This window comes from Dermacentor silvarum, chromosome 2, assembly GCF_013339745.2.
Source record: "Dermacentor silvarum isolate Dsil-2018 chromosome 2, BIME_Dsil_1.4, whole genome shotgun sequence".
NCBI lineage: Eukaryota > Metazoa > Arthropoda > Arachnida > Ixodida > Ixodidae > Dermacentor > Dermacentor silvarum.
This window is the reverse complement of record NC_051155.1, coordinates 88783994-88804691: the sequence shown is the minus strand read 5'-3', so window position 1 is coordinate 88804691 and position 20698 is coordinate 88783994. Positions and strand designations below refer to the sequence as shown.

Here is a 20698-nt window from a genome sequence, read left to right as displayed (position 1 = left end):
TTCCAGCTTCGTAATATAACTTCGGTCATGCTGTCACCGTCACGCCTTTTACGCTGACCCGATGGGCAGTTTTCTAATAGCTTGCGCCGCGAGGTATGTGCACCAGTTTGTGATGCCGAATGGCCTTAGTCGTTCAATTGACGTCATTATACTTCTTCGTCGTTCTATCGTTGTAACTGTGCCTTCGTCATTTAGTCGTTGTCATGACCGCCCTTGGCAAGCGAGTACTATAGCAAAGTGGGCCAATACCGGGAACGACTGTATGCACACATAGCAGGAGGAACGTAAGCCTCAGAGTGACTACTACAGATTTCAAATAAACGTGTATCCAGCAATACGGCGTGTGGCTACATTGCGCAATACCGTCGGCAGTCATGCTGTTGTTGTGGTTGTTGACCTGAGTGGTTGTGGCGTGTGCCCACAGTGGGGGAGTGGCCGTGAATCGAGTGGTTAAATTTGTCGGATAAATACCAGGCAATTAATCGGGAGATGGGTTCTTCCGGTATGTTTTTCTTCTACAGCTAATCGGTGAACGTGCGCCTAGCGACGAAGACGACTTCTGCTAAGTGTACCCTGCATACAACTTGCTAGTAAAAGAAGACAATATGCTGCTTTAAAAGTGACACTAGATATAGCTAAAACATATGACTCCGTGGAACATTCATTTTTACTGAATGTCCTACAGAGTCATAGTGCTCCAAAATATATTATTGCGTGGTTGGCAGAATTTTTCAGATCAAGACAATTTTATTGCTTTAGGATGGCTGCTCCTCGTCTAAATTCAAACAGACTCGCGGTGTTCCCCAAGGAGCAGTCCTATCTTCAATATTAACGTGAGAGCGTTAAGGGCCCCGCGTCACAGAAAATCCGGCGTCAGCGTCTGGCACCGTAGCCGGCGTTGGTGTGCCGTCAGGGAAAATTGCCATGTATATTATATGAGGCACTAAAGGTCTTCTATCACTAAAGTTGCTCATAACTGGTCGTACATTCTTTACAAAGTCATTCCTCGCAATTTTGAGAATGACAGCCCACAGGCAAATGTCATGAAACAAAACACCGACCGCGCATGCCTTTTATGGTAAATCTTCTGAGACTGAAATATTAAAAGTGCGAAAGAAGATCCACCCATGTCAGAGGCCGCGTTTCCTACAGAAAGCTCGCCTCCGTTCATAGCGCTCTTCGCCAGCGTTTTCCGGTAAACCTTACGGTTACATAAGCGACAGTTGCCGGGAAGCGTGAGAAACATTCAGGAAATCTGCGAAAACACCTGTGCACCTAGATTAGCCGGTCCAAATTATTCCGGTGTATCCCACTACGGCATGTGTCATAATTAAATCATGGTTTCGGCAAATAAAACCTATAATTTAATTTTATTTGAATAAATTTTAAATGCGAAGCCTTTTTTGGCGAACATTTGCCACCATCTATCTACCGGCTGTGTCAGCGAACACTTTCAAAAATTCTTAAAGGTTGCCAGTGGCAGATAGCACAATTCTAGTTCATGAGCTGGTCTACTCGAAGAGGCGGACATTACTTGCACAAGAAATTCAAATGCATAATTGACAAATTAAAAAAAGTTCACTATTTAAGTTTTTAAATAAGTACATTGTGTCCCATATTGCAATTTACAATTTCTGCCCGTGGAGTTCGCAAGGCGGATCCCCTTCGAACGAATTCTCGGGGTGACACCAGTTTCAAGATATTAATTCCCGAACTTTACGGAGAAATGCATCGGCGTTCCAGATACGTACTTGCTTAACAAAACGTCGCTCCGTCCGTCCGTCCGTCCGTCCGTCCGTCCGTCCGTCCGTCCGTCCGTCCGTCCGTCCGTCCGTCCGTCCGTCCATCCATCCATCCATCCATCCATCCATCCATCCATCCATCCATCCATCCATCCATCCATCCATCCATCCATCCATCCATCCATCCATCCATCCATCCATCCATCCATCCATCCATCCATCCATCCATCCATCCATCCATCCATCCATCCATCCCGTCTCGAGACTATTGGAGGTAATGATCACAAGATTACGCTTTCGTGCCCTCCCCCCCTCCCCCCTATTAACCCTATGTTTACAGAGGGCTGGTCTGGCGATATCGCCCCTGTGTCAATTTTGCCTAGAAATGGAAACCATGGAACACTATTTTGTTAATGTCACCCGTATAATTTAGTAAGAAAAAACTTCTTGAATTTCCGCTTGCTAAATTATGGGTAAACTTAACATCAGAAATAGTTCTCACTTTAGGTGCCTCAGTACTGGCCTTTAACCACAGGGACGCCTTTAATGCCGTTTGTGGTTTCATTCAGTCAACAAACCGAATAACAATTTAAATTCCTACTTTTACAAATGCCTTAGTAATATTTGAGTCTTCAATCTAGCATTACTATTATATTACCGTTTAGGAAAATGAGTAATCTGTCTGTTTTGATTACTTAGTAACACATTAATTGTGGTTCCTTGAAATATTATGTAAAATCTCAGTTGTCCACGTCTTGGCTAGTACCCAGGGTGGGTGCGAGCCATAGTTTAGGGACATCATCATCATAATCATCATCACCCCCACTGCAATGACCGAATACGCTGCGCCTAGCAGAAGACAATGAAGAAGCTCAGGCCCTCCGCCATGCCTCGTTCCGTCCCCCCTTCGCCCTCAACGAGATCGGCACGTGGTGCTTTGAGGTCGTCCGAGAAAAGCTCTAGCTTCGTGAGTGGGTTTGAGACACCACACGGCTTATGTGGACATTGCAGCAGTGCGGCGCCCAGTTCCCGTACCAGCCCCTGGGCGCCCAGTGTCGAGGCGGGGACTCCAGCTACGGTCGCAACACCGGCACTGAAACCTGCAGAAAGTGAGTGATGAAGCATTTTTATGTCATCACCATACCAAGGCCACCAGCGGCTAAGTGCGTAAATGTACGTAAGGACTCCATTCTAAACCATAAATTGGTCTTGAACCACTTAATGTCCAAGTGGAGAAATGCATTTGAAGCTAAAACAGGCTATTTCAGGGAAATACCTTGCCGCAAGAAGTACTTCGGTGTGTTCAGCAGAAGTGAGTTATTCGCAATCAAACAACCCATTCGCGGTGCTTCCGCTCCTTCTTCAATGCCTTGCACTGCGAAGACTACGGCGGAGCGAGGCGTGCCCACAACGCTCCGCCTACTGAACGGCAGCGTGGCGCGCAGTTCAAATATGATTTTGGATGTTGACGCGTAGGCGCCACTACTTATGATGATGGCGCCTGCGACACTCCAAACGTCAGCCAGACGCGGTTGTCCTCAGCGAGCCGTAGTGCGCTCAGACAACGGACAACTCGCGGCACCCCGCGGTGGCCGCGGTATCTACGCTACGTAGCAGACCGCAGCTATATATATACATATATACATGCGACTGTAGTGTGTAGGCGCAGCGCTTGATTTGTGCACGACAGGGCTGGAGTGCGTGCTCGTACTCACATGCTCCAGTGTGGCCGTGCTACGTGGTACGGAGCGGCTTTGTCCTGCACCAGCATGACCGACCGATAGTAGCGACATCCAACTTACGCAGTTTGAAGCGCTAAATTTGCCGCGCGACTGGCTGCTCGACGCATTCTGCGTGTATTCGCGGGCTTCTTTCACGCTCGGAAAAACACTTTTATGTAGCACGTATTGAGCAACAGAAATCTGTATCGGGAGTTTCTCAAGTTGCTCTACAATTTTCTCATTGGCATATAATAATTGAGAAGTTGAATAGTTAATTAACGCTATTTATCTAGTTAGAATGAATGCAAAAAATAATCTGAGTATCTCCTAGCGACTGCAAACAACATTACCTTGGTTCTGTCCAGCTACGTAGTGTTTGCATAATTTTAAAGTTTGGCCCAAGTTAACTGAAACACCCTGCATATGATACTCACTGACTCACCGTTTTTTCATTCACCGGTGTCTTTTGTGCCTCTTTTTTTTCTCTCTTTCTCAGTTAGTCTTTGCAGTCGACAATAACCAGATTGTTTCCCTCTAGGGCACAAAAATATATCGAAGCCTAGGCACATTGATTTGTTTATATTGCAAACAGCTCCTGAGATCTTGTAATAATTATGTTCTGATATATGTTTAGGCTATGATGCTATCTGTCGAACTAATCTTATAATTGTATGGTTATACGTTATAATTTGTATCTGTTTTGTAGCCCCTCCTCGCTGCCAAATAATGCTCTCGTCTGAGGGCATTAAAGTGCATTCCTGAATAAGAAAATTGCATAAAAAGTTACGCAAAATCGCTTGTGTTAAACGTAAATGCGTAAGGACCCAGATGCTGCTTCTAAGACTGTCTTCTGTTGGCTTCGACGTCACCCAGGCGCAGTTATACACAGAAGATCTTTCCTTGCAACACCCTGACCATTCTTAACGTAGTGCCACCAGGTGTTCCTTTGTGTGCGTTGTCGCTGCCAATCGCTAGCATGTCGGTGACTGCCTACTTGAAGAAGACGTTTATTTTACAATTTCCTAGGGTTAGCGTTGACCCCGTATTCACAAAACGTTTCTCAGACGACGGCGGGTCGCGATTGGGCATCGCCGTGATGACCGTTTCATTATCATGTCGATCGCTAAAACGAGTGGCGGGCGTCCGAACTCCGGACAATCTGGAAGCTCTCTCACGTAAGACACGTTCCGAGTACTCATTAGACCTTGCTTCACTCTACCTGCTTTCTTATCACGGTGCTTCACGATTAATGTGGGAGGGGATTGTATTCGCGCGTGGCAAGTGTGCATTCCATCTCCTCGGTGATGCAGAGATCATAGTCGTCGAAAGAGAGGACCAGGCCGCCGCAGCACGTGCCGCTTCTGCGACTGCCTCGGAAGATGGCAAGGAACGAAGGGAGTCGAAAAAAGCTCGCAAGCCCAAGGCTGTGTCCAGTATCCAGGCAAAGGCCGAGCCCAGTGTCGTGGCCCCATTTCACAGCCCCGATGACGTGATTCCCAAGGCGGAAACGAGAGCGCCCCAACGTTCGGAAGGCAGAACGGCTCCTGCCGGGCCGCCCGAGGACGACGAAAAGCCCAAGAAGCCGACCGTGGCCTTTGTGCCCGTGGCCTCGCCTGTGCTGGACGCAGCTTGTCCAGCCAGCTCTTCGGCCAAGTCGGACCGTGTCGTGGCCGCATTTCACAGCCCTGATGCCGAGATTCCCAAGGCGGAAACGAGCAAGAGAACGCCCCAACGCTCGGACGGCAGGACGGCGCCTACCGTGCCACCGCAGAACGAAGGAAAGCCCACGAAGCAGTCCAAGAAACCGACCGTCGCGTTCGTGCCCGTGGCCTCGCCTGTGCTGGACGCAGCTTCTCCAGCCAGCCCTTCGACCAAGTCGAAGCGTCGCAAGCGCAGACGGCGGCAGAACATCAAGAGGCCCTCGGAGCTTCCCTTCCTCCATTTGCGCAAGGCGAGTATTAGAAACAGATGCAGACAACAGTGTGGTCACGTGCACGAAGGGTGTTTGAATGTTCACCTTCATATTTATTGCTTGACCCCACTTCTAGGACTTTCGCTATCTTATAAACATTCCAAGTTCCGAATTGCTGGTTTGTTGTTCAGAGAACTGCGAATTAAGCGCAACTATTGTTTCAAAAAGCAGCAATGCCAGCCACGTTGTTAGCCTACACGCAAGCAAAAAAGAAAGTTGGGTACAGAGCGCTAGAGCTCTGTCCTGTCTCAACTTTTCTCGCTTGCTTTGTTCGTGCTAGTAACCATGTCACAGCATTAAGGTAAGTGCCTACTGTCCCCAGATCACGGTGAATCACGGTGGCTTGATCCTCTTTGGGGAAAGAAATGACGGAATTTTGATTGTGGGATTCTTAAGACACTCATAGTTTTCATTTTTCTCATCGCTCAATCATTTGGCAGTTATGGTTTATCCCGAAGGTACGGTGTCGTCAGCGCCATTGACGTAACTATGCCTGTCGCTCGCAGCTATCTATGGCACCTCTGCGCCACGTGGGTCTGCTCCGACCGAAGGCTTCTCGTCCTCGCAAGCAACCGACGCTGCGAGAACTCTTGCTCGAGGCTCAAGTGAAGGAGCAAGACCTCATGGTACGCAATCTCTACGCCTAGTTCGTCGGGTTTCAGACAGGTCAGGAAATCGGTGCCAGCGCAATCAAATGGTATTGGCGTGCACTGCCTGTTGGCATGCCCTCGAAACCTTGTGGCCACGCGGATACGAAAGCTCAGCGCTATGACGGGAGAATACTCGTAGGCACTGTTCGCCGCCATTAACACAACGGCACAGCTTTGGACGTGTGTTTCACGAGAACGTGAAATAGGGCACTGACCAAAAAAGCTTCAATGACATTTTCCTGCATTCAGGTTTAAATTCCCGAGCATCGTTTACAACATGACCAGCGTAATAAAGTAGCGTGTTTAAGTACGCGACAGTTTCTTGATGATACCAGCGGACAGGCGTAATCGCCTGTTATTCCGCCATATATAATTAAGTTGTCCACCAGAACGTGCAGCGATTCCAGATAGAGGTGTTATGTTATCTGCTTTTCTATAGCCACTGCACGTGCGGCCGACATTTAGATCCTGTGGCCGGTGGTTTCAGCACGTTGTGCATCAGTGCTAGAGGCTAGGTGCCGTTTTCAACGTCGTCTGCTCGTGCAACACTGAGCACGTTTCTCGCAATACTCGGTTAAACCAAGCTAATTGTAACCCCCCTTACTTTGCACTCATCATAAGTACAACATAAGCTACGCCGAGGAAGTTTGCACCAGGAAACTTGTCTTTTATATTCGCCAGAGTGCTCTGTAGTTTCCTTGTTAGTCTATATATTTTTATACATATACAGGGTGTTCATTTTTAAGTTTTACGGAATTTTTTAAAATCGCCTGTGGCAGGTAGCATAATTTTTTATCATGGAGCTGGGCTATTCGGTGATGCGGACATTAGCAGCACGAGAAATAGAAACTGAGATTAATTAACTTCTTAGTTAATTACTTTGCGACACATTGCAATTTACGAATTGTAGCCTGTGAGCTTGTCAGGCGTATCCACTTGGTATCCATTTCCAGAATGACACCAGTTTGGAGATATGCGCCATCAAACTCGCCGTAAAAATCACTGTTGTTCCACTTACTTTTTTTTTTTTTTACAGAAATGCTGTTTTATACATTGAAGCTTAAAAGTAATTGGAACGCTCATGTATTTCGTCCCCCATTTTGGAAAATATCTCGAAACTGGTGTCATCCTGCAAATTCATTTCAAGTGGATGCGTCTGGCAAGCTCACCGGCTACAGTTAGTAAATTGTAATATGTGTTCTCAAGTAAGTAACTAAGAGGTTCATGAGTCAATTTTTGGTAATTAGTTGAATATGTGTTGATTTCTCGTGCTACTAATGTCCGCCTCTTCGAGTAACCCAGCTCAACGATAAGATTTATGTTACCTGCCACAGGCAATTTTTAAAAATTCCATAAAGCTTAATTTTGAACACACGGTATATGTGAACAACAGAACAACGGGAGTTGCCTTGGATAGCAATGACGAACGCATATCTCGTGCGCACAGACTAAGCAAATTCACACCAGGAAAGTGTTGGCCTGTCATAGTGATCTTTTTCCTTGAAATTTTCTGAAAGTATTTTGGCTGCCAGAAGCACATTCAGATCCTATGGTGTGTCAATACGCGAGAACTTCAGGAAGGCGGCGCGAAGCGTACTTAGAAAACTGATTACGACCAGGTTGTACTTGTCACGTGGCTAGCGTCCTCTCCCAGCGACACCAGAACGGTGTAATGGTTATAGCACACGGACTTTATTCATCGATGGACCTTGACGGATCCTTCCTTGCTGGTTGCCGGCGTTGTCGAGCTTTCTTAATGGCCTTCAACTTGGTAGGGCACGTCGTGACGCGCCGCGCGCCTGGCTAAGAGGAGCGCCGCGCTCTCTCTCATCCTGCTCCCGCGTTCGTCGTCGTCGTCTGCTTCCACAGCTGACTGCGTTGCCGCTAATAATTCCAGCGTAGAATTTCACTTCTATTCTGTCCTCGTAATGGGGAGGCTGCGTTTACTGGGGTGTGAGCCATTGCTTAAGCGGGTATGAGCCATTCACGAGCAACTTGCGACGTGCCCTAACGCGTTTGAGCACCGCCGCCGCGAACGCGCTCGGGAAAGGGCTGGTCATCGACGGGCCGATTCTTGTGTGAGGACTTTCGAAGCCCTCACGCTATATCGAACGCGGGAGCAGTATGAGAGCGAGGCCGGGCCGTCTTCTCTGAGCGTCGCGCGGGGGGCTTTGAGCCGTCGTCAGCAAGTGGCGTCTGACCACCCCGCGGATATCGCCCGGCGAACTGCATTACTGGAGAGAGTCCGGATTGCCAAGCGCGCGAAGCTAGCATCGGAGTCCGAGGAAGAGCGAGCCGTTCGGCTCGCAAAGCGATTGGACTTGTCGGCTTATAATTTATACATGGCTTAACGATGAGTGTATACGTAAGTATAATAATTACAGCTAAATCAAAGGTTAAACACGTGAAACCAAGACTTAACCAGGATAAACCAAGCTTTCGCTTCGCATATCCAGGGTTATCTGACCTAAGTCGCAGCCATTTTTCCCTTACCTACGTTTATCTAATAAAAAGGAAGACAGAAATAAGCCTAAAAACATGAAAAAATTGTATATAGACAACTTCTTTAATCTAACAACTGCAATACCTCTGTCACACGAGCACGCAAAAACTCTTTTACGCAAGCGGTCTTTTACCAAGTTGAAAGGGTTTTGAATGAAGAGGTGTTGCGCAGCAGACACACGGCGCCGACGATCTCCTTTTAGTGTTTTCTTCTAGGCACGCTACCGAAAGCGTGGCGCTAGCGTTCGAAACAATATCGGCGAAAAAGAACTTGCGTATCTCTAAATATAAAGTGAAACAAACTTATTGTTTACAGGTTTTTCAAATGAATTTAACATAAGAAATGTTAATATAAAGATTTATTGTAGTAGTTTAAAGAGCGTCATCACGTGACATCCCCAGCTTACAAGAGTGCAGAAGAAAATGAGCATTACTGGGTTTACTACACCTTCTGCGAGACATAAAATTATTTTTTGTGATGAGCCGAGGTGACAGGAAATTAAGCATTCGCTTATTTTCTTTAATATATCGTAATTGCTTGTGCCCACTGGCTTCGAGGCTAGTTAGTCCTTTTCGGCCGTAAAGGAGATCGGCGAACTCCTCTTCCAAAAAAGTCCGCTTCTGAAAAAGAGATCGCTCCCTGTCGTGTGTCTGTGGGCGAAACTCTTTTTCGGGAGAAGTCTTTTTGCTCAAAAGACTTTCGAGCGCCCGTGTGACAGGGGTATAAGAAACAAATGTACAAAAAAGTAGGTCAGGAACTGGTCGCTTTGGCACGCTGCTCCAACTGCACGGCGAAGAGAGGTCCGTTGAGATGACATGGTCCGCTTCCTTCGTCGCCATAAGAGAGGGTGACCATCTACGACTCAAATGACACCATCTACGACTATACATTTAGGGCGCTAATTCATGCACGCAGCGCACGCACACGAATGCACGCACATACTTCTGGTCATTGACCACTTCGAAAGTGAATTGACGTTTCGGACCAATTGCATACTCGCCAACTGTCCCGAATTTTTAGTAAAGTGTAGGAATTTGGGCTCGTTCTACGATTTTACGAAAGTTTCGTCATGTGTTACGAAAAATTGATTCCGGTTCGCGAAAACGTTTTAAGGGCGTAGAAAGGTTGGGGCGGCGCAAGATTGCAAAATGTGCATACAAAGAAACAAAATGTGATGATACCTGTGCCACACGTATTGCCTTCGAGATAGGGCGACGCGTGCTGCATGATCTCGGAGGTAATCCTTCTAGCCAGTCTATTGAGAATGTTCCTGAAGATGGCGAAATGGTCAACAACAATGGCCCTGAAAAAGTATCTGCATATCTAAGTACAGTGCGTTGTTTTCCTTTTCTTCTGTTCCTAACTTGCCGCTAAATAAAGTGCGTGTGTATTCCACAATAGTTTCGTGTTCAGGGAAAAATTGGAAAGCGTGTGCAACTCCCCGCCCTCCTCCCCCCCTCCCCCCTCTCCCCTGTTATGGCGGAAACATTTTAACGAATTTCCACCGGTTGGCAGGTGTGCATACGGTATCCTTGCAGAAATTTCCCGAGAAAGGGAAACAAGGAATGCTCTGCATTGTGAAGAAGGGACCCGTAGGGTGTTCACTAACTTTCGACTTGCTTAGACCTGAGAAACCTTTGAATGTTTATCTGACACCTGAGCAGACGAGTGTTTGCCGAACTCCTGACCTTGGACAATTTTATGTTTCGCTCTACTGCGAACATCTACGAATGCCATCTGACGTAGCTCCTTAACGTCACCTTTTCTCATAAAGTGCTGTAGTTTATTGTAGCTTTGTTCGTAAAAAAAAGTTTAAATTAAGCAGTTACAGAAGGGTTGCATAAACAATATCTGTAGCGAAATGTACGAGGCTTGTTTATTACTTCTGAATCTGCTATTTGAGCGCTATTTGTTGGCTGAATATTTAGTGAATCGGTTGAGCACTCCCGAGGCCCATGGTTCTGTCCCGGCTATGGCAGCCGCGTTTCGGTGATAGAACGTGAACGACCCAGAGCTGCGCTTTTGGTGCACAGTGAAGAGCCCTAACTGCTCAAAATTAATCTCGGAGTCGCCCAGTGCCGTCTAGGTCGTACTGGAGCCCAAAAGTAGCTCTATGGGCCGTAGCTTTCTTGTCGATTCTGTTCCAGCTTATGGCAACGCATGTTTCAGCTTACGTATGCATAAGACAATGTATACAAAAACAGGCGCCTGAGTTTGTAAGGTGATCTCTTATTATCAGAATACAAGATGACATATGAGAACACGGGGGCACCCGTTTGAATTAAAACACAAGGAAACATCAAACAATCACGCAGTGTAGCTGTGAAGTAAAGTTAGCTGACAGGGAAGGTAAAAAAAAAAAGAGAACGCTGGCAAGCTATGGCAAAAAACAGGACAGAATGCTGATTTTATTGCAATAAGGATTTCATTTAGAAGCTGTCAATGTACCACCTAAGCGACTGCTGGGGTGACAAAGCTGGTGAAGTTTCTATATAATATTCCATATTTTGACCGACACTGTCAGTTCGTTTTCTTAGAGCACGAATTTGCGAGCAAAGCTTATTCGTAAATAAAGTTAATTTGTGGCTTTAACGCGCATGCAAAGTAGCGTGCCATAGCGTTCCTGCGATACTTGGGAGTGGTGAATCGAACCCTCGACAGCGTGCTCCCCAGCAGAATGTCGCAGCCTCCGTGGCGTGTGCGAGGCTACGACATTGATTAGCGCTTGCAAGTATTCGTCAAACCGGCTATGCGGTTTAAACCGAGGGAAGTGAACCCGGTCTCGAAAACCGGTTATCCGGATTCCAAGAAACGGATACCCAGGATATCCGGTTTAAATAATGAGTTAGACGGATATTCGAACGTTCGGACACGAATATTTCGTGTTTAAAAAAGGTAGTGTTTAAAAAAGGAAAGGTAACGACGTTAACCAGAGCAGACGTCGGGTTTTCATGATCGGTTGTGAAAATAACTACAAATAAAAAAAAATACAAGAGAGAAAGGAAGGTAATTTCGGCACAAGTACAGAAGAACAAATATCCGTCTATCCGAACATTCAAATATCTGGATACAATTAACCGAATAAGCAACCAAATAACCGATAACTCTGTTGATGCGGTTTTAAAATTCGCATAACCGGTCAATCGAAAAACCGGACAACCGATTTTTTTTCGCAAAACCGGTTCGATGGTGCTGCAGAAACACGGATTAAGTGTGCATGCATTTTCTCGCTCCCCAGAACAGTGAAACCAAGGAGCGCGAGCGGCAGCTCCTCATCGTGGTCGTGGTGGGACTGCTGTTCATGTACTACGCGGTCATCGCCATTGGCTACTACTACTACGAGCTGGGCGAACCCGGCCCGGCCACGCCACGCAGCTTGCGCGTGCCCATCGAGATATTGCGTAGCACCGTCAACGGCTCGGACGACTGATCTCCTCCTAACGCTTGCGATTCCACCTACTCTGTGTGGCGTATTTTGAGCGCAGTACTTAAAAAGCTCGCTTTCGTATGCTTCAAACTGTGGCTACTCAGTGAAGTGTAGAAACACTGCCTGGAACCTGGCCGCTTTGTTGCAACTGCGATTGAATGTTGGTTGGTTCTGTGGGTAGTGAAGCGCCTACTTTCATTATTACGTGACACACACACACACCCACACACACAGATATATATGTTAAGTGAATGTTCCTGTGGATTCAGTGTTTCGAACGTTTATTTATTTGGGACGTTTCGGCCGGGGTCGGGCCTTTCGTCAGGAAGTGCAGGGCATACGTAATAATACATTTCTTAAGTACACTGATACGACAGGGGTCCCCCGAACACATGCGTAAATATTATCACATGTATCGCATATATGGGACGTCCAGATCTGAACAACATAGGCACTCGTGCAGCGTGACTGCAACAGTAGCGTATAAAAACAACTGCAAACAAAGGCACGGAAGGCACAGTTTATAATGCACTCGCACTTCGTTATAACGAAACGGGATATAAAGCAACGAATGAAATCACAAGTACAAACAATGTATAGGAATAAGTAATAAGAAAGAAAGCCGTGACAATAGACGAAACAACGAATAAAAAAATTCACAAACAGTATCTCGGTCAAAGCAAAATTTTCTCCCTTTTCCCTTCCTCACTGAAGATGTGCTTTAAAAGTCAACAAGGAATCCTGGGTTACTATTGTGTCAGTCAGCTTGTTCGACTCAGCTGCAGTACTGGGAAAATATCAATGAGAGTGTATGCCTGGTAGCAAGTCTGTCAAATATGTGAGAAGCCGAGGCGTATTCATTCTGTACTTGCAATTTATTAGTTGATAAAATAATTTCAAATGACCCATGCGCAGCCTATTATTGGTTGCAGAAGGTAAGCCACTCTGAGAAATGAGGTTAGGGATTGAGGTACGCCAACATACATGTATTTTAGATAAACATGACAGCCTTGTTTTGTAGATTTTATAGTTTCCTCACATCTGCTTAAGTGAACGGGTCTCATATAATAACAGCATGTTCCAAAACTGAGCGAATCATGGTTTTATAGGCCAAGAGGCGTACTGAGGATGTAGATGTCTTTAACGAGCGTCTTGAAAAGAATAGCTTGCGGAGACAATTTGCTATCACTGTTTCGAGATGTTTTGTCCAGGACAGATCCTATTTTATGAAGAGACCAAGATATTTGTAATGTGTTACCTCTGACAAAGACATATTTGCAGTGTCATAGCGATACGCAAGTGGCTTCTTTTTTAATCTTATTGTCATGTCCACTGAACTTTCACAATTTCTTTCTATTTTTTGCCATTCTGCCTTCGCCAGGAGCCGCTTGCAATGCCCAAAAATGTACCCTGTTTGGATCGCGCTGAAATACAGCCGACACTGTAATTAACTAATCACGAAGGCAATAAGTGAGCAAAGAAAGCTGCTTCAACATTTGTGTTTCGGGGGCGACTACAGGAGAAGCGAAAGCGGATGACCGACTCTGCGCGTGGCATACATGTGGACCGTAAACCAGATGGCCCACGTCTATGCGCACGTGGTCCAGAAGTTACGCCCATGACTAATTATGCGCGAAGACACATGCACATGATTAATTAAGCACCATGAAAAATGCACGTCGATGCAGAGGCACGGTGACGAAAACAACCCACGGAGAGTAAATGCAGTCGCACCCATTAATAATGCTCGCTGTAAGCTTCCATGACACGGGTATGACGTTAAAAATTTCTGCCTGTGGTAACGTTCTCAGCGCACTTCGAAGCTTTTTCTTCGGTAGAGGGAAAGCCTCTAAGGGTCGTGGAAATCTGCCAAGAAACAAATCTAGCACCGGAACACTTCATCAGTGCAAAGTCAAAGGAAGCACAAAAAGGAAACAATGGAAATAAAGACTTCTTTTCGTGTATCGCCCAGAGTTTCACGTGTGCAACAGCATATAGAGGCTACGGAGGGTGCTATGTATACGCATTGCACAGATGGTCACGCTTTAGTGCGGCAAAAACTCGCATCTACGAGTTCCTTCATAATGACTTGCTCGTTGAACGCACATAAGTTGGTCACGTCACAGTTTTATTTGGCGAAATTCTCAAAGCTTTTTGTTCGTAAGATTTGATTGCCCATTTGCGTAACGCCTTCGCTATTATGTGCAAAACTAATCGACTGTAACCATGTTGTACGAACAGGTATGACGTTAGTAGTTTGTTGTGAATATCGGTCATAATAATAATATGCGGTTTTTATTGGCGCAAGGGCGGCCAAAGAGCGCCACGACAAATGGTGATATTCGGCACAAGTACTATAATGTGTGTATCACTACCATTTGAAAGATGTGAAAATCAACGAAGTGCTCCATACGTATATTACAGAGCGCCAGACAAACCAGCGCACCATAGAACAACCACCTGAAATTTTGCAACTGCAGAAGGCATCGAAATTGCACGAATATGAAGCTGCATTATTTCAGAAGGTAATTTCCTCAGTGCCCTTATAAACATGAAATATTGTATCTCCAATGAGTTCCTTTAATTTAAAAAGCATCATAATCATCATAACTCCTTCGCGTCCATTCTCATTGCCATCGTCGTAGTGCCACCGCTATTGACACTGTTCTTATTGCGGAACATTCTTCATTGGACACAGCTGATGAAATCTTTACAGGATTGGGCATATGGCTAGTGTCCTACAATTGCTGTCGAAATTACAGAAACAAATGGCGTACGTTACATAGTACCGACGATTGATGCCATATGACTCGACTGGGTAAGTGCTGAAGAGGTTCCGGCATAACCGACGATAAACTAAAATGATATGGAAGTTCCTGATGGCCCAAAGGACGTTGATATTTTGAACTGTTCTTGCTCTAGAGACTACACGTACTGTGTAATCCATTGAACGTGCCACCTTATTTCTAGGTCATGTAGTTAACTGCAGCAGTCGCAAATTAAGTTCCCTCGGCCTACGGATAAGAAGGCGGTCAGACGCTTCATGGGTCCTCTGCGCTTATTACCGACAATTTATTGGCAATTTTGCGCATCTGGCCTCTCCACTCACCCGCCTTACAAGAGGCGACGTTGCGTTTGTATGGGGAGAAGAGCAAGAAGCGGCGTTCAACGAGTTACGGCAGCATCTACAAACTCCGCCAGTACTCACTCACTTTGACGAGGATGCGTCAACAGCGATCCACACCGATGCCAGCAACGTGGACCTTGGAGCTGTCCTCGTTGAGTGGCAGGACGGTGCCGAGAGAGTAGGTTGCTTATGCAAGTCGAACATTGTCCCGTGCCGAGTCCAACTACCCAACCACGGAGAAGGAATGTCTGACCGTCGTATGGGCAGTCGCGAAGTTTCGCCCGTATTTACACGGTCGCGGCTTTCAAGTACTAAGCGACCATCATTCTCTTTGCTGGTTGACCAATATGAAAGACCCGTACGGACGTTTGGCACGCTTGAGCTTACGGCTTCAAGAGTACGATATGACAGTGGTGTACAAATACATACGTACGTACGTAATACATAGGTTCCCATACTGCCCCTTGCGCTCATGAGGGAAGGGCAACAGCAGCGCTGTGGAGGAAGATAGATATGTCAGTGACCGCGCGGGAGGGCGTTGATAGAAAGGGCAATATATTTTTCCAGTGACTCTAGGGCAATAGTGGTGCTGGGGAGGAGGGGGGGGAATGTCATTAGCATCGCAGTAGGGCCGTTGAGGGCAAGTGCGGTGGCGGCGCTGGGGAGGAGGCAAGTGTCTGGAAACGGCGGCAGCCCACTCGCAGCGCACTCGCGCGCTTTGTATACGTCGACGCGTAGGCTCAGAGCTTCATTCCATATCGCTGTGGGTCCAACTAGACTTCCGCCCTCTCATTCTTAGAAAGTTCCGAGCGACCCCGGAATTGCTTTATTTCACTTTTGTTATTAAAGTATGTGCTTTATTACTTAAGTAAAAGCTTTAAGACCTCACTGACGTGCGATAAGTAGCAGCCCATTGGTATCGATTGCAGTCCGTGCCGTTAATCGATTCGAATTGTACGGCGGTAATATTTACTACCGGGGAGGTCGTTTCCTTTCAGCAGCATCACGCAGGTTCGTTTTAAGTCAGTTTTCTTTTGATAACAATAATATCTCAGCTAGTTTATGTGTCGAACATTCGATAGCCGCCACGAAGCGAACGTGTTTAAGACAGTGAATTTTCTCAGCAGCGGGGTTTCACTGGCATAACGGTTGCACGGCTTCCATCGTTAGTCATCGGCCGCGTCAGGCCGCATTATGAGGTGTTACCTGAAAAATGTGCTAGCTAGCGCGAAAATTTATCGCTGGAACCGAGTACAGTCTGTTTACACTACACACGAAAGCGGATTGACCTTGCAGCCTCTGGTCGTGCGAACCGTGCGAAAGTTGGCCCACCCCCAATTTAAGTTGGCCCATCCCCAAATGTCAGTTTATCCACCCCTACTATAAGCTTCGCCATGCATATTCTATGGAGCCCTATGTACCTCTATGGGTATTCCCTTTTTATTATTTTTGTCTAAATTGCTACTTATCGCTTTTGAAGCTACAAATAACCTACGTTTACACTTTTATAGCGATTAAATAATAACTTTGAAAATTAGGCCTTTTTGTGCAGATACAAGGCATTACATTTTTCGCGTGACGGGGCCGGGGTACTCGCCAAAGAATGCTTACGCATTATAACCACTGGGGCCGTATACTGTAACGGTTCGCTTTGGAACCGGTTTGCTCTCACGAACGACAATTAATGGCGCTTCAATGTCGTCATCCCTGGTGGGCGTGACTACATATTTTGTTGGCACACAGGTTGTCAATTATCTGGAAAGTGGACCCGTCGTCTGCTACGAGCGGAAGCGCAAAGAAGTGGTTCGCTCGAGGGTCACGCGCAGTCGTGAGCATGACCTCGAAGGTTCCTAAGGCTACTGCGGCCGCCACCGAGCGACCTAGTCATGTGATGTACAGCGCGGCGAGACAGAGACGCCAATGGCGGCTCCTTTGGTGGCGAGCGTTGGCGAAAGACGAGATGTTGAGAGGCAACGGCGCGATGCGTTTGATATCAGCGAAGGAGAATTCCGAAGGCATTTTAGGCTCTCCAAAAAAACAACAACAAAAAAACAAGAACAAAAAAAAAACACAGTGGGATTGATTTGCGACGAGCTAGAATATCTAGGACCACAAAATTTATTAGCGTTGACATTGCAACGAATTGCTGTGAGCACTGCGTTTTTCTTTTTTTTTTTTGCCACAGGTTGTTTTCAGCAGTGCGTCTGGAATGAAGAAGCGATTGAGTTGTCGCAACCGACAGTCAGTTGCATCATTACCGCCGTCGCTAGGGTGATCAAGAGAATAATTGCCTTATTAAAGCAAACCTTTGTAACATTTTATACCTGCTTTGTTGACCATTATGTAGGCACAAAACAGCAACATATGACGGATATGACTGCCAAGGCACTACTAAGCACTATCATTTTTACTACCTTTCAAGGTGTCCAGTGCGCAGGGCATATTGCGTACGAAATTACTCAGTGATAAAATAAATTATGGCAAAATATGCTCGTGAAGCAATAACGCACCTATAACCTCGCTTTGTGAAGGCGGCTATTGACCCTTTTCGCGGCGATCCCGTGGGCGCTGCCATGTTTGATCACGTGGTGACGCGTCCATTGCTTGCCTCAACTGCCTCCGTTGCCTCCTTGTTTACAATGGAATTGTATGACGCCGGCGCCGCTTAGAAAACCTCTGTTTTCGGTGATATCGTAGACGGTGACTAGGTGGACGACACGAAGCTTTGAGCAGAGCTTCAGAGAACATGCAAAAGCGCTTTCGCAGCTGATTAAGCTATGTCCAAACGGCGCAAGCAGCGTATATGGTGCTTGTTCTAAAAGCGGGGCTAAATATGTATTCCAAGTTATCCAAACATTCCTCTCGTGAATTCAGTCAGGATTAGTGTGTTTTGTTCTTTATTCGGCAAATATTTTTAAGCAGTGGCTTGTCAGTTTCTGACTCAGTGAAGTTACTCGGTGCGGCCACTATCTGATTATTTTCTGCCTAATCGCTCGCGGGTGTGCTCAGTTCCGATAGATTTGTTCTTGCTGCGCACAAGGCTTGAAACGTAGGTGTTTTGTACATTCTAATACCTTGTAGCAAATATAAATTAAAGCTAGTAACTCGCTTACTCTTGTGGACTGTCACGAAACATTCATCTTCGACCATTCGTGCGCCATCGGTGTAGTCCATCATTCATTGTGCTTGTACAGTGCGCATATATTCAAGTGTGCGCCCATTCACTTATTCTTGATACGTCGGCGATAGAGTGGGCGTCAGATTTCCTGCCATTTGGGACAGATGTGTATAGATAACGTGTGCGAAACTTACTATGACAGGAAGTGGCGCTACTCCCTTTGTCATTGTTTAACGAGCGGTACTCACTCTTGCCGGCGTTTACTGAGGGTGAAGCCCTTTCTTTGAAGGTTAGCGATACAAGGCTGGCGGATGAGCAAATTTTTGTATCCTCGAGGAAAGCCGTACATCTCAATGTGCCGGTAAAACGTTCGGACGAAGCCGCAGTGAAGCATGACTGATCTTTACAGCTACATTTTAAGTTCCCCTCAAGCAAGAAGTTAGTAACATTTCGCTCACATGTTTACAGAAGCTATGTCTCGTATATACGGTGTAGTTTGATTTATTTACCATGCTTAAAAATGATGTAGGATTGATTTTACCAGCGAAGCCGTAATTTGTGGTGCGTAGTCGTGGTAGCCATGGCAACCCGGTGGAGGAGCAGATCGCGCCTCGCCAGCTTCCTGCCTTCCAGACCCCTGCCTCTCTTCTCTCGGCGGCGCGCTGAGCCAGGAGAAAAATTACTCCATCTCCCGCTAAACGGAACCATGTGTGAATGCGAAGCAGCGGGGAGATGGTTAGCTTGAGCGGGAGATGGTTTCGCGGCAGCGGGCCGAGCGCTCAACGCGGCGCTGCACAGGAGAGAGAATGAGGCGCGCGCGCTTCGTGGCGCCTCCAGCGGAGTATGCAGCCGTCGCACCACCTGTTGTGCGCGCCGCTCCGGATTCCTAGAGGAAAGGGGGGGAGCGTAGGAGAGGAGAGAGAGGGGGAGGGGACGCGCATGCGCTGTGGGGGTGTGGCACGCGGGCGCCGCTCCGTAGAGGATTCCTAGAGGAGAGAAAGGGGGGAGCTTAGGAGCGGAGAGAGAGGGGGAGGGGACGCTCATGCGCTGTGGGGGTGTGGGACGTGGGCGCCGCTCTGTGCAGAATTCCTAGAGGAGAGAAAGGGGGGAGCGTAGGAGAGGAGAGAGAGAGGGGGAGGGTACGCGTATGCGTTGTGGGGGTCAGAGCCACCGGCAAAAAATGCTTCGCATTAAAAAAAGCGATAGCTTGCACTAGGCCGCGCAAAGCTCAACACCAGTGTTGTACACGTTCCTCTAAAACAGGAATGAAAACTCGTTCCTCGTTCCTTCCAAATATTGAAACGAGTTCCCGTTACAAGTTCCTTTAATGCGCAGGGAAAGCGTTCCAGTTACACTTCGAACACTGGAACGTGTCGTTACGTTAACGTTACATTTTATGATTCTTTGATTAAAATATAGTGTCGGATAATTCTGAGGCGAAATAAAATGAGCAATTTAAAACTCACATCGTACTACGTATATTCTACGAATTTGAACATCGCCGGCAACAGATTATCTGAGAAAAAAAGAATCCAAAGAAACGCTCCTATACGAATTTTTTCAGGAACACCGGACATACTCCAGATATGTCTAACTGCAACTTTGGTGCTCGTCTATTACAAGTGCAACACATATGGCACTTTGCGCATCGGTCTTCAAATGCGCAGTCAGTATACTGCGCTTCAGATGTGCAAATAGAAAGTTACTCAGATGCACCAATATAATTAAATTTCTTGCACAAGAAAGCGCATCTAAAGGAACAATACATAGGCCTTTAATGAATGATGATTCAATATTGCAGTATGAGTGAAAACAAAATGTCCAGAATACATATTCGCAACTTAGTAAAGTCTCTTGTTTAAACTCAGCAAGAGTTGCATCTCGATGTTGGCATCCCACAGACGAACCCGTTTTTCAAGCTAAGCCTGTATTGCCTCACAAGTGTTGGCGGTGGTGATGGTGGTGTCACGCTAAAACCCCATCGAAAACGTGTCGAAAACTCATGTCTCGTTCGCTTGGTATATACTAAAATTGGCATGGAAGGGTACGAATGTATGACTAACATGACTGATAGGTCATGACATGACTAACATCACGTGCTCGTCAGTTACGTCGTGATTAACGATAATAAAATCACGAGTGGCGCATACCCACATTGGTTATGCGCGTATGAGCCAGGGACAAGAAAGCAAGGAAGGAAAAAAAGAAAGGAAGGAAGGAAGAAAGAAAGAAAGAAAGAAAAGAAAGAAAGAAAGAAAGAAGAAAGAAGAAAGAAAGAAAGAAAGAAAGAAAGAAATCACGTGTGGCTCATACCGGGGTCGCACACTTGAGCTTCTCTCCAAGAGTAGAGCAGTGAACAAGGCTCCCGTGCGGGAGCCGAAACGTCTTATTATATATTTTTAATCTTTCGTGGTCGGTGTCCGTTTTATTGTTGTCAT

The 20698-nt window shown here is 46.5% G+C and overlaps 1 protein-coding gene across 1 annotated transcript; it reads left to right on the top strand.

Moving 5' to 3' along the window:
* Window positions 1-5945: 5945 nt before the first annotated feature.
* LOC119441019 (uncharacterized) lies at window positions 5946-12059 on the top strand. Its single transcript, XM_037705765.2, has 2 exons — window positions 5946-6061; window positions 11827-12059. Exons 1-2 carry the CDS (start codon window positions 5948-5950, stop codon window positions 12016-12018), a joined length of 306 nt encoding a protein of 101 aa, XP_037561693.1. The 5' UTR covers window positions 5946-5947; the 3' UTR covers window positions 12019-12059.
* Window positions 12060-20698: the final 8639 nt, after the last annotated feature.

Coding starts and splice junctions, on each gene's coding strand:
- LOC119441019 (XM_037705765.2), top strand. CDS start 5,948: ATGGCACCTCTGCGCCACGTGGGTCTGCTCCGACCGAAGGCTTCTCGT. Junction 6,062..11,826: donor TGAAGGAGCAAGACCTCATG/GTACGCAATCTC, acceptor CTCGCTCCCCAG/AACAGTGAAACCAAGGAGCG.